Genomic DNA, 14380 nt, shown 5'->3' on the forward strand with positions numbered 1-14380 from the left:
GAGGTACTAAGAACTAATGCATCTTCGATCACAAAGGCAAACCATTCATTCTAAACCCACTCAACATACCTCAAGTAAAAGACAAGTTCAGGGCTGCCCAACTAAGGAGACAACATGTCTTAAAGAATGTTGCTAAGACCTCTTCCAAAACAACCATTGAGCAAAAGAAGCAACCATGCAAAGAAAATTTCAGCAAGAACACTGTGGACAACAAGCTATGCGTGCTGCCCCATAAAGAATTCCTGACCCTTGGTGAAGAAACCGGCCTAATCATAGCTCTTGTTACCAAGGCTACTGAACCAGTGATAGTGGTCAAACATCCCCCACAAATCAAACAATTACTTATTGATTTTTCGGATTTGGTGCTAGAGGAATTGCCTGATAAACTACCACCGATGAGGGATATTCAGCATGCCATTGACCTTGTGCCTAGGTCAATACTCCCTAATCTGCCCACTTACCGTCTCAGTCCTACAGAGCATGCCGAGCTCAAGAGACAAGTGGATGATTTATTAAAGAAAGGGTTCTTGGTTGAGAGCATGAGTCCATGTGCAGTACCAACCCTATTGACACCAAAGAAAGACGGATCATGGCGTATGAACATTGACAGCCGGGCCATTAACAAAATTACGGTAAAGTACATATTTCCTATTCCTCGTTTGGATAATATGCTTGACATGTTGACAGGAGCATCCATCTTTTCAAAGATTGATCTACGGAGTGGCTACCATCAAATTCGAATCCGTCCAGGGGATGAATAAAAAACAGCCTTCAAAACAAAAGAAGGCCTGTATGAGTGGAAGGTTATGACTTTTGGCCTCACCAATGCACCTAACACTTTCATGAGGGTGATGACATATGTACTACGACCCTTCATCGGTAAATTTCTCGTAGTGTACTTTGATGACATACTAATATACGGCAAAGCACAAAATGAATACTTGGGAGCATCTGAGACGTGTCATGAGAGTACTACGGGCAGAGAAGTTATACATCAACTTGAAGAAATGTTCCTTTATGCTGCCCAAGGTCATCTTCCTTAGTTTTATTGTGTCTTCACAAGGCATAGAAGCTGATCCGGAGAAGGTAAAAAGTGTCGTTGATTAGCCTATTCCAAAGACCTTGACTGAGGTTCGTAGCTTTCACGGTCTTGCTTTATTTTACTGACGATTCATCTGGAATTTCAACGCCGTTGTAGCCCCAATTACAGAATGCACAAAAGGGGGAAAAGTCCCATTTCAGTGGACTCCGGCAGCCACTAAAGCTTTCAACTTGATCAAATAAAAGATGACAGAAGCACCAGTGCTTAGACTATCCAATTTTGATCTTATGTTTGAAGTGGCTACTGATGCATCCCATGTTGGGATAGGAGGAGTGCTTATGCAAGAGGGCCATCCGATTGCCTTCTACAGTGAAAAGTTGAATGATGCAAAAAGAAGGTATTCTACCTATGATTTAGAACTCTATGCTATTGTTCAAATCCTCAAGCATTGGAGGCATTAATTAATTGGCAAAGAGTTTGTGCTCTATTCGGATCATGAAGCACTCAAATACTTGCACTCACAAAAAACCATTAGTGATTGGCACGCTAAATGGATCTCATACTTGCAAGGATACGTATTCGCTCTCAAGTACAAAGCTGGGAAGGAGAATCAAGTGGCTGATGCACTTGGTCGAAAGGTGATGATGATGAACACCTTCACAGTACAAAGTGCAGGAGTGGAACACATCAAAGAGGAGTACATTAGTGATGCTGATTTTTCAGAAGTATTCAACAACCTACAAGGAGGACGGGATGACAAATTTGCTATACATGATGGGTATCTTTTCAAAGGCACTCGCCTCTGCATCCCAAACACCTCTTTGAGACATCACTTGATTCGAGAGCTACATGGAGGAGGAATGGGTGGACACTTTGGCAAGGACAAAACATACTCCATGATGAAAGACTTATACTTTTGACCTCAACTCTTAAAGGATGTGCAACATATGATACAGAGATGCCGCACTTGTCAACTTGCAAAAGGAGAAAAGAAGAATACAGGATTGTACACACCGCTGCCCGTTCCACATACACCTTGGCAAGCCATAAGCATGGACTTTGTCCTAGGCTTACCACCTACACGGGAAAGGTATGATTCCATATTTGTGGTAGTAGATCGTTTCTCCAAGATGGCACACTTTATCCCGTGCAAGAAGGCTCTTGATGCAAGTCACTTGGCCAAACTCTTTTTCAAAGAGATAGTGCGCATACATAGTCTACCACAGACAATTATTTCAGATAGGGATGTCAAGTTCATGAGCTACTTCTGGAAGACTCTATGGCTGAAAACAAATACTAAACTCAAGCTCTCCACTGCATTCCATCCTCAGATAGACGGACAGACCGAAGTGGTGAACAGAAGTCTTGGCAACTTACTCCGATGTCTAGTCCGAGACTATGAAAAGACTTGGCCATCTATACTGGATATTGCTGAATTCGCCTATAATAGTTTCATCAACCACACCACAGGTCGTACACCATTTGAGATTGTCCTTGGACTGCAGCCTCAACGACCGATTGACCTTTGCCACCTCAGGCCCGTATTAGTGTGGAAGCCGATGAGTTCCTTAGACACATCACGGAGGTACATGCTGATGCTCTTCGTCACATCGCTGTTAGCAATGACGGATACCAAGCAACTGCCAATCGACATCGTCGCTACGTGGAATTTCAGCTTAGTGATTGGGTAATGGTTCGAATTCCACCTGAGAGGTTTCCTCCTGGTACAGTGCACAAGCTCCATCCTCAGAACATGGGTCCTTACAAGGTCTTGAAGTGCATTGGCGCTAATGCTTACATGCTAGAGCCACCTCCTACTCTGAAGATCAACAATGTCTTCAATGTAGCTGATCTGACGATATATTTGGGACACCATTCTGATGACGGTGACACTGAACACACCCTTAAGCTTCCTCAATTTGCAAACCCTAAAGATGATGTCATCAAAGATGTTCTCGACAACAAGTTCACCACAGTTCGTCGGGGCAAAGGGTACTACTCCTTCCTTATCAAATGGAAAGGTCGATCACGAGAGGATTGTACTTGGATCCATGCCGATGACTTTCAACACCTTGACACAGACCTCTATGAGCACTACATGTCCCTTACCCATTCATCGGAGTTGAATGATTCTAAGAAAGGGAGAGCTGATGTAAATCTACATTATGGAAGGAAATATGAGAGGAAGAAGGGTCCAGCCTTAGTCCACCTGAGTGGCTAGGGTCCAGCCAAGAAGCCAACCGAACCCCTACTTGGTCCACCTGAGTGGCTAAGTACAAATAAGGGACAGTTGGGCCCATCGGCTAGGGGAATAATTAATAGTTGTTTTTAATTAATTAGGGGCCACTAGGTCCATCGAGTTGAGTAAGTGGTATGTCGAGTCCAAATTGTCTTAGGACTCTATTTGTTTTCCACATAGGTTTATTATTCCTAGTCCAATTTTCAATTCCTAGTTGTAGTAAGAGTGTCTAGTCCTATTGGGAAACTAGCTTCTAGTTGAAGCAGGAGTGTCTAGTCCTATTGGGAAACTAGCTCCTAGAAGTAGTTTGATTGCTATTCTGCGCTCTATAAATAGAGGAGCCTATGTACTCATAATTTCATATTTGAATAAAGAATAATTGCAGTCAATTGCTTAGAACAGCCGGGATAGCTGTGGGTGAGAAGCTCAAGCCGAGACAGCCGCTCCTCCCCCACTTTTCCCTTTGTTTCTTCTTGTTTAAAACTTTCTATTTTATCCTAAAGTTACTGCTGTTGAAGTATACGACTGTTGTGAGTATTCAGAAGTTCAGATCTGTCCAAGTTACAAACCAGATTTGATTCTTTCTCTTGATGCTTGCGATTATTTCTCCTATGTCAGAAAATCAAGAAAGCTTGTAACTTCACAACCAGCCGTCAGAATCCTCTCAACTTTGGGGGTTTTTGTACCCTCCCTAGGGACTACCTATGCCCAAGAGTGCAGCTCAATCAGACTCCTACAGACCTGGCCGCACCTCTCTCTCTCCAGCTCTATAGCAGGTCTTTCTCCCTCCTATCGAGTTGTGTTTTGGGCTGGTTTAGCTCCTTTATGGGTATTGTATCATTGGGGGTTTATTTGATGGTCTTATTTCTTTGTTTTCTGGTCCTACTTGTATTGTTTGGGGTTATAAATTGCTGGGGTAGTTTCTTGTAATCTACTCCTGCATTAACGACCCCATTGACACATCCGTATACATTGAAGTTGAGCATGTGGAGTTTGTCATCCCCTTGAAATACCTTAAAGAACATCAACCGTGTCTATACGGCTACATCTGTATGATCAAGAAGCTACCTAAATTTTTCTACGGCTTGAAAAGGGACGTGCACCATGCTATAATCACCCTCACACTCTACAAAATTCGAAAACGAATTTTTTTTTTAAGAGGGGGCGAGTTGATGCAGATCAAAGCTTAAAGAAGAAGACAAAAACAAGAGTTAGAAATAACTGTTCACGTGAACACATGGGCAGTAAAGTGGTTCCATATTTCATATTTTAGTTTTCTATTTAGTTTAGTTAGTTTCTATTTACTTCGTGACCAATATAATCAAATTAGTTTCCTCTTTTGTTAGTCAAAGGAGTTTCTATTTTATAACTTAGATTAGTTTCCTTTTGTATTTAATTGTTAGTTTCTAATTTATTTTTACTTGGTTAGCAAGTTAGACACATATTAGAATGTCTTATTTCAGTCCATTAGTTTCCTTTTTTATTATGTCTTTATGTCCAAGCAATGTAGGGTTATTTAAAGCTCATCAGTTATAATGAGAAGGGAGATTTTTTAGTTAAACAAAAAAAAGATGGTTTATGCTATTGTGTTGTGGGATGCGGTTGGGTGAGATGCCTAAACTTAAGGGGTGAGATGCCCAAACTTAAGGGGTGAGATGCCCAAAACCTAACCTTCTTCTTCCCCCTTCTCAACCCTCCATCGAATTCTCTTTTTGTTTTCTTATTTTCCTTTTATTTGTTTGTTGTGAGAGATTTTTTAAGAGCTAGAACCAAGCCTATTGGAGGACATCTTCTCTATTCAGCCAGAATTTCAAATCCTTCCTGGGATTAGGATCACTTGTGATTCTAGTTCAACATTAAGGAAGCTTGATACTATTCTTTGGAAGCATGCGCCAAATGGCCTTTTCAGTGCAAAGTCTGCTTGGGACTTTATCAGGTCTCATGGGCCCCCTCCCCCGGGCACAATCTCATCTGGTTCAAGCACCATATCCCTTGGCAAAGTTTCACAGCTTGGAGAGTCTTCAACAAATGCCTTCCCACGCAAGCCTTCCTCATCCGAAGAAGGATTCAAGTCTCCCCTTTATGCTACCTTTGTGATTCTGAGCCTGAAGACATTGACCATCTTCTCTTTGCTTGCACTATATCCTCTTCTATATGGAAGTATGTATGTTCTCTCCAAATGCTGACTGGATAATCGAAGAATCCTTCCTCTTCAAAGGGAGTGGATCTAGATGGATGACATTTCAAGGGAAGATCATTTGTGACTATGTGGGAAAGCTTGTGATACGGATCCGGGTTCCAAAGACTGAAATCAGATCGCTTAGGGCCCACAAGAATGACAAATACTTCAATCTAGGCAAACTAGTGGCAATATTGTAATTTTTGGTACAATTTAGGAGCTTTTTAGAGTGAAATAAGTGACTAAGGACTTAACAGGAAATAAATCCAAAGAGAAGGATCAGTTCTGGAAATAAAAATAGTAGACGGGCTAAACTGAAATAAAAAAAATCAGAATTGAGGGTTATTTTGAGAATACCAGAGAATAGGGTTTAAGTGTAAATAGGAAAAGTATCATCTTCTACCCTAGGTCACAATGGAGAACAAGACACTTGTTGGGTATCGATTCTCAGCCACAAGCTCAACCTGAATCTTCACAAGAAGTCGCAGTAGCAAATCTGCTTCCACTCCAGTCTCCAGCACCAGCAAACCTCGGCAGACCAAGATCAGGGGTGCTTCAAAACCTGCAACTGGGCTTGGCGATGGCATAACTCTTAGGTCTGGTTTGGATTTCTTCACAGCAACACAAGCGTTGGAGGAGATGTTCTTGGGTTTGTGTCACCTAGACACAGGCTACCTTCAACCCAAATCTTAGGGTCACTCGATGGGAGAATAAACTCCAGTGAAGCTCCCTTTTGGTTCTGGTAGGTATCGCCCAGAAAAGGTATGGACAGAAAAAAAAAAATCAGAACAATAATAAAGAGGAGGAAGACGAAATAAAGAAGTAGAAGAATGGAAGGGAAGAGAGGAGAGAACTTCAGAGGGGGAGGAGGAAGGGGAATTCGGCAGCCATGGGTCACACCCAAGAAAAATTCTTCACCAAGTTTTATTTCTCCAAAATCTGAATTCTCTTCCAATACATGGCTATATAAAGAGAACCAAAACATAAAATTGGAAGTTAACTAAAATGGAAACTAACCTAATTGGCAACTGAAAATAAAAATTCAATATCCTACTAATTTGACACACCCTACACTAATAATTAAGGAGACAAATCACATACTAAATTATCCCAAATCAACCCACGTCCAACTGCATTAGCTTGCCTTTTGTGCAACTATCGATCAAATCTAGATGGAGAGAAATCATGGACATCCAACTCTCAGCCGCTAGAAAAGATTTGGAACTCCATTTTCTTTGATGTCAAGGCGAAGATTTCAAAAGTTTCCTCCACTTGTTCCCCCTCCCCGAGAAATTGTCACATTGTTACTTCCTGAGAGATCCCATGCTCTGTGATCAAGAATTTTGTTTCCCCTTGAGGATTTCTTTGCTATCTCCTCCCCCCCCCCTCTTTCTTGCGGTTGTTTGTATTTTCTTCTCATTTGGTTTATTGAATTATTTATTCACCCAAAAAAAATACAAAATACATTAATATAAGAACAACAAAGCACAAACAATCCCCCTCAAGTGGAACAACCCTCAATCCCAACTAGGAATAAGAGACACTTGCTACAAGTCACATTGTGTTCTAATCTTATAAATTGACTACAATCTTCGGACTAAAGGAACTTGTGATACTACTCTTATGCTATAAATTGACAACCTGGATACGCCTGACAACACATTCCAACAACTGATGTGGATCTTAGGGTTTGTAAACTCAATTTGGATCACTAGAGGCCCACCTGATTCAACAATAGCCCTAGTATTAAAATGAAATGGAAATTTTATAAATAACCAGAATTTTGAAGGACTCTTGGGTGGTTAAAAGGGAAAGGACAAGAGAGGCAATAGTATTTATAGAGAGAGGACAAACCAGGCAATAACCCAATTTAAAGGACAAAATAGTATTAAGAATAAAGGGAGGGGTATCCTATTTCTTCTCATCCATGCTTGGCCCCTATTTGTGCCCTGGTATCCTCATCCCCCCAGATAAGTTTCTATTTCACCCCTACCGTATTTACCATCGGCACGACATTAGCTCCCCTCCTTATCCAAAGAAGTGGCCCTACAGGACTATTCCTCGCCCAGCAATGACAAGATTTTGCCTCTTAACATGGAAATCTGTAGTCACACCCTTTGTCATGACATCTTGTAATGTCTTGGTGGGCCTTTAGCTTCTTGGGACTTTTTTGAGTTTGTGCCTGGTTGCCTTGTTTAGACCTTGCTTTTTTCCTTTTTGTGTGTTGAAGTTAGCTGGTGTTTTCACCCTTGTAATGGCTGGGCATTGTTAGGCATCAGCACATTGTATTATCTCATCCCCCCTTTTCTTCTTTCTTTTGGTATTGAATTTTTTATTCATCCCAAAAGAATAAATGGAGGGGTAGTTATGGAAATCACAAATAAGGGTTTAAAGAAAACAATCCCCAAAAAGAGGTTGTCTTCAACCTATAAACTGACGACTCCAAACAAAATCTTAAGTACTTGCTTTTAACTTAAGTGATATTTGGCATAAATAAGTGCCATACCAGCAGTTTGCACTTTGCACTAAGGCGACATGAGCCTAGACCCTAAACAAGCTGCCTCGACACCAAGGCAACACTTTGACAACAATGCTAATGAGTTAGCTAGCATTGCTAGTACTGAGACTTCTACAGAGAGTCTTTTGATGACACTGCTATGGCAAGGAAATAGAGATTGGCATATGACTCTAATGGCAAGGAAATAGAAATTGGCATATGATAAAGATCGAAGCCTAAAAGGCTAAAACACAACCAGTTGGGAGAAACCACCTCAAAGCTGGACAATAACGGACAAAACTTGGGGGGAGGGGCAGGGGATATGGTGGACACTGGACAGTCACATACAAACACTTGTTAGTCTTTCATACAGGGTGTTTCATGAAACTACCAAATAAAATACACCCAGTCAAAGATGGAGCACACGTCCTAAATTCGAAAGTGTTCCCTAAGTTTGCTTGGGTTCCCTCTTTCATAATGCCCAGAAAACCTCAAAAACCACACCCTCAACAAATTTTTACCTCTATCTTTAAAAGGAACCCACTGCCACGTAATATTGACCTCTTCCACCTCTTCTTGCCACACCAAGGCTACCCAAAAGCATCCAAAGTAACCCTACATAGAACAGAAAGGTGGTATGCAGATTTTTCTTCCACATCAGACAAAGTACATCTGTTAGACAAGTGTATATCACATCTTTGTAGTTAAGCAGATTACTCCCGAGTCCAAATCTTATGAGGGACTAATGTCCATGGTATGCTTTTCCTGAAATTATGTAATAGGGAACAGAGTTATGTTCAAAGAGATAAAATTGGGATTTGACCAGGAAAACCCCCCCTCCCAACTGTCGTGCACTTTATCTCACTCAAGTCATCCCATGCCTAAATTTTTCCAGAATGGATTCCCTTAGTGGGCTTGTTTTAAGGGACTAAGACCCCCAAGTTTCTCATTTCTTTCTATTTTGCAGGCGAGGGGATGGAGGTCCGTTTGACATGTGTAAAAAATTCCTCCAGCAAAATTAATGAGAGATTTCTCTAATTTTCTTTCTCATTTAAGGGCCACCCAAAATAAAATTTCCATCACCATCATATGTGTCCATTATGCAAGGCCCCTGGCCCTGATTAAAATTTGAAAACACAGATCCAATTACCTAATGCAGTTCCCTGGATTCCTTGATGCACTGCATTATCATCTCATCCACAGGTGTCAGCTTCAGTACAGCTTGATTGCCTCTCTAACCATCAAACCAACCAAAAAAAGAAAGAAAAAAGACAAAGAAAGAAAGGAGCCTATACTTTTCCCTGGCTCATGTGCTTCCAAGAATTCCCAAACGTTTCAATCCACACTAATCCTTTTGAAGTAAAGTGGTAGTTCTTTCTGCCTATTTGTTCTGATCAAAGTTTTGTATATGGCTTCGCATGGACGGTCATGATGACATGGTGGTGGGATTATAGTTAATGTGTACAGTGGTTGACCTATACCCTCTAATTATTTTTAACTGAGTTTTGCCAAAGTCATCACATATTATTTTAATTCACTTTTAATTTGTTCTCACTTTTTCAGTCCCAAACTGCTTGTCTTTGAGCAAAAATTCCAAGATACCAATGTCATCCACCAGAGCAGTAGATCCTTCTTAAAGGTTCAAAGGAAAATCAAAATCAGCATGTTTAAACTTTATAGCCCTAAGAAATTAAAACCATATGAGCTACGGGAACAGTGGTCTCTTCCTAACAAATAAGACAGGAAACCTTGAAAATTTAAGTAAAGTTACATAGTAAGATTTAATACTAATAAATAATACCTTGTCAGAAGAATTGCACATAATAGAGTTATGAGGTTGTTTATAAGGGGGTCAATGATGTCTGAAGGATTATTTGGCAGCCCAAAGAAACCTAATGTTGCCTGTCAAGAGGTTGAGAAAATATTGGCAAAATTCAACAATAAAAACTTAAGGAACAAATTTACCAGTTAATCACACCCGATAATTACTACTCAGATTATACCTTCATCACATGATTTCTTGTTTCTATTGTCAGCTTTGGCTCCACAGAAACCAAAGTAGTGCAAGCACTTAAAGCAAAGCTCTGCACAGTCATGCACAAACGGGACAAAATTAAAGTCTCGAAGAATTCTGAATTTGCAGATAATCCTATACAAATCATTTGAAAGAAAGAAAAAGAGAGATTTTCTTATTTTTTGTGAAAGACTATTAGCGTCGCAGTGAAACCTATTACTATGAAAATAGTATACTAAAAAGAACCTGAGTACGGAGAAATTCAAAATTTGAATTGGCATATCCATCACCATCATCATCATCATCATCTCGACCCATCAAAGTCAGTACATAATCAAGCAGTTGATCTCTTCTTTTTAATGGGAAGGACACACCACTTTCAGCAGCATTACTGACAGCTTGACCTGATATATACATATATATATATATATATTGGTTATTACAGACAAGAAATGAATTCATTAGAATTGGAATTTATTAGAATTGTACACAAAATGGAAGACTAGAATCCAGAAAATGAGGACGAAGGGAGAGAAGATGGGAGGGAAAAACGCTTGGTCCATTGGTTTTGAGTGTGATGTTTCTAATTGAGGACTGGATTTGAGTGATTTGTGGAATGTTTAGTTTGGATACCATTAGAGTTAAAATTGTGACAAACGGGGGTAGGAGAGAAAATTTAATCTTTCTTGGCTAGTGTGGGGCTAAAGTCTTCCTCAGAGTCAAAAGGATCTTTTTAAGCCTCCAAGATCAATAAGAATTACCTGCAAGAAATTCCAAGAGAAAAAACAATGATACTGCTTCTCGTTTCTCTTTTACAATTTCATTATTATTTTTTTACAGTTTAACTCTTCAGTGGATTCAGTGTTTATTAGATAAATGCAAAATGTATTAAATCAGAGTCTTAATCTATAAACCCCCCCAGTATCTGGAAGGGAGCATTGGGTGCATAGCTGTCAAGGCGTTGCCTAGGCGCCTGTTGTAGTTGGTGTCACCTTGATTTTCCCTCCTCCAATGCCTAGGATTGCCTACGACTATTATCGGATTTGGACAAGCAGCTTGTAGGTCTGAATTCTGAAGACAAAACTTAGTTCCAGCAACCATTGTCAACTTTTGAGCTTACAGAGCTAATTCTTGAATCTTTTTACCTGTTGCTAATATAAGGACCTTGGTTAGATGTCCTGCAAACCTTTGCTTCAGTTATTTTGACATTCATTTGCAAGTTTTAAGCAAGTCCTCCTCCAACATGTTAAACACTTGATCAAAGTTAAATAAAAATGAAAAAGGGTGTCCCCTCAATGCCTTCAAAATATATTTATGGAAATTTGCATATCAGAGTTTGTATATAAACTGCCACATCCCTGTCCCCCCTGCCTGCTGCCTTTGCTGGAACAGTTCTGAAGACACCAGTCATCTCTTTTTTTAGCGCCGTTTCTCTTCCACCATCTAGAAGTGGTTGAAGGAAGGGGATAGATATACTCCATTAATGCCTCCTTGGTCGAAGAGCCGGCGCGGCGTATTGGTTAAGTACCAAGAGTTGCTGGCCTGCCAGGAGGAGATGGATCTGGATTGATATGACATTTGCACACAACACCATTTGTGACACTATTGGAAAGCTTGCTCGCCTTCAGTGCCACAGCTGCCACCATCAATCCCATCTGTTTGGGGTGTAACTTTCATAGATGGACTTCTAGATCTAGATCCTTCGATAAGATTTGGATTTTATCTACTTCGATGTCTCTTCCAAACTTGCCTTACTCACTCATCGTCATTTTAGGGATTTCGCAAGGAACAGGCTTATTGTTGCTTCCTAGGGTTTGCCCTCTTCTACTTTTCATCCTCCCTACCCTTAAGGGTTTTATCCCCTGTTGATAGTGCTCATTTTCTCTCCCCCCTTGGGGTCTTGTACATTCTCCCCCCGTCCCCTTTTTCTCTCCTCTTTAGTAATGAATTTATTATTCACCCAAAATAAAAAAAGATTTTATATCGAAGGCAAAAGCAAAAAACCTCCAGCAGTTTACTGAATGTCATTCAGTATGCTCTCAGAATCTTGTAAATACCTAACAAATCAATAGCTGTAATAACAGCTTGTTTTGCTGTATGGTGGCGCACATGCAAAAGGCGTGAAAGCATATTTGTCCCCTACAAGCACAAGCAGTAGGAAAGTAATTGACATGATCTGAGTTCAATATGTTCAAATTGTATCATATTATAAAATTATCTGTGAATTAAATTCATTCTATTAGCATGAACAACATCAGTACATACAAATATTGCGAAGTGACTCACTCTAAATTGAAAAAAGATAGACAGCATTGTTTACCAATTGAAGCCCAAATCACAATAAAGCAAGGCACAGATTAATTGACTATGTCTGAAATAACAAGTTTCACATAGTAGCGAAAAGGAGCACCTGTACAGCTAAATAAAGTAATTCTGGCAATTTAGCTTGGGAGAATTAGCCCTTGGAGAAAAACCACTGACAATATTAGAGAACAAACACCTAAAATAGGACTCAAGCAAATAAAAAGTAACATCTGATTTGGAATTAATGCCTTGAAAGGTATAATGATGGTGTTAGAAGAACATTGCAAGAGAAAAATAATCCTGTTTATTAGGACTACATTCATCAGAGGGTGTTAATTATCAATGGTTGCTTCCATTGGATGCAGTTACTCATGAAGCTGTGGCTCATTAATTTCTGAACTCAAAGAGCAAACCACCAGAGCTAAGAACCAAGCTAATATCAAATGGTTAATGGTATTTGGAATCACATTCCTAAGAGTCGTCGTCTACATTTGCCACCTCTAGCGAATTGTGTGGAAAGTATACATTAATAGGGATGAGAAAGCCCTGTGCTCGGAGGTCCTTGCGGCTAGAATATTCATATGGTACTCCCTCCCCCCACCCCCTCTTTGGATTTTCTAATATCGAAATAGATACTGTGTGTGGAGGGAGAGCAATGATGAACATATTTATGTGTGAAATCTAGGGTAGTAAAACATGCATTTTACATATTTAGAATGGAGCTACCTTGGGTTTTACTCTCTTTTTGCAAGTTTATATTTTCAAGGCCTTAAGGACTATCGGGCGCTATATCTCCAATTTTACACGTAAAGAGGTCCTATTTCTTTTCATGGTTGCGAGGAGGACAAAATTCTGAGCAAGATGGACGTGTCCAATTAAAAGTACGCATTCGTTTGGTTACTCATACAAGTGATAATTCTTTTCAGGCTAGAAAAAGAATAATGGATCAGAACTGAACCGAGATGCAGAACCAGCCCGTTTGCAATTGTCTCATGGGCACAAGGAATACTCCAAATGCCAACAAGGATCGATGGATCACATCCTTAACTGATTGAAGATTCGTTTTTGGTAACAACAACTACCTAGTGTAGTTGGTGAGCTATGGTGTGCAAAATTCCCTTGCTCACCAAGAGGTCTCAAGCTCGAATCTCATGGTTGTTTTTTTTAGAGAATTTTGTTGAAGATTTTCTGCTTTTCACTCACTTAAAGCACTAAGGGCATGGAGGGGATTTCCACATCAAATTAGAAGCAAGGAAAATCGTGGAAGGGTTCCTGCGCAAGAAGAGAAGAAAAAAAAAGGGAGAAAGAAAGATTGTCCAAATCTTCTCTCTCCTCCACATCATCACCAAAATATTGTCCAAATCACACAAAGCAAGAAGAAAATCGTCCCTTGGAGGGAGAAAAAGAAGAGAAATAAATTAGAAAAAAAAGGAAAGAAAATAAGCAAAAAAATTATAGGAAATTTCTCCAAGTTTATTTCTCTCTTCTCTCTCCTCCATCTTAGCACTTTTAGATTCAAAAGATCTTACTATCAATTGTGGGTTTCTCTCTTTTAGGAAAGAGAAAATTGTCACCCTACCTCCCCATTCCCTATAAATACAACTCATGTAAGAGGAGAAGAGACAATTCATTCTTCTTCTAGTTTTTTTTTAGTTGCTCTCTCTCTCCCTCTCTCACTCTTTAGTTTTAGTTCTTCTCTATTTTTGCTTTAATCACTTTTGTAATAGTTTTTTATGTCAATTAATGCAAGCACTCTTTTATTCTTATTCAGCCTTTTTATGTTTATGATTTATGCAATTGAGTTGTAATTTTTTAAGTTATAGTTCTAGGCTTAGATCTAGGTGACAAGATCACGAGCCGTGGAGCAATTTTTTTTTCAAGTTCAAGCATTGATTCAAGTAAGTAGGCTCCTTCAGTAGTCTTCTCTCCCCCCTCTCATTCCCTCTTCTGACTACCCTTTCTTTCTTAATTTAGGATTTTTATTTTCAGTCGTTACATTATTGCTATCCCTTTCCCCCAAGGTTCATGGCTAGTGTATGTGTTGGCTTTGCCCCTCCTAGCCATACAACCATCAATTTATTGCTTTTATTTTAATTGTTTCCCTT

General features: G+C 39.8%; 1 protein-coding gene across 2 annotated transcripts in view; it reads right to left on the reverse strand.

Annotated features, from left to right (window-relative positions):
• Positions 1-13299, reverse strand: part of LOC122086514 (protein SHOOT GRAVITROPISM 6) — a 46770-nt gene extending 33471 nt beyond the window's left edge. Inside the window, exons 1-4 of one of the 2 annotated variants that reach the window (XM_042655379.1) lie at positions 12029-13299; positions 10218-10375; positions 9961-10041; positions 9759-9859 (exon numbers count right to left, since the gene is read on the reverse strand). In XM_042655379.1, the coding sequence (XP_042511313.1) occupies positions 9759-9859; positions 9961-10041; positions 10218-10375; positions 12029-12101 (413 nt within the window). In that variant the 5' untranslated portion in view covers positions 12102-13299. The remainder of the gene's footprint in view (positions 1-9758; positions 9860-9960; positions 10042-10217; positions 10376-12028) is intronic. The other variant, XM_042655378.1, reaches the window with a different exon arrangement.
• Between the last annotated feature and the right edge of the window lie 1081 nt (positions 13300-14380).

This window comes from Macadamia integrifolia, chromosome 8 (genome assembly GCF_013358625.1).
Source record: "Macadamia integrifolia cultivar HAES 741 chromosome 8, SCU_Mint_v3, whole genome shotgun sequence".
Lineage (NCBI taxonomy): Eukaryota > Viridiplantae > Streptophyta > Magnoliopsida > Proteales > Proteaceae > Macadamia > Macadamia integrifolia.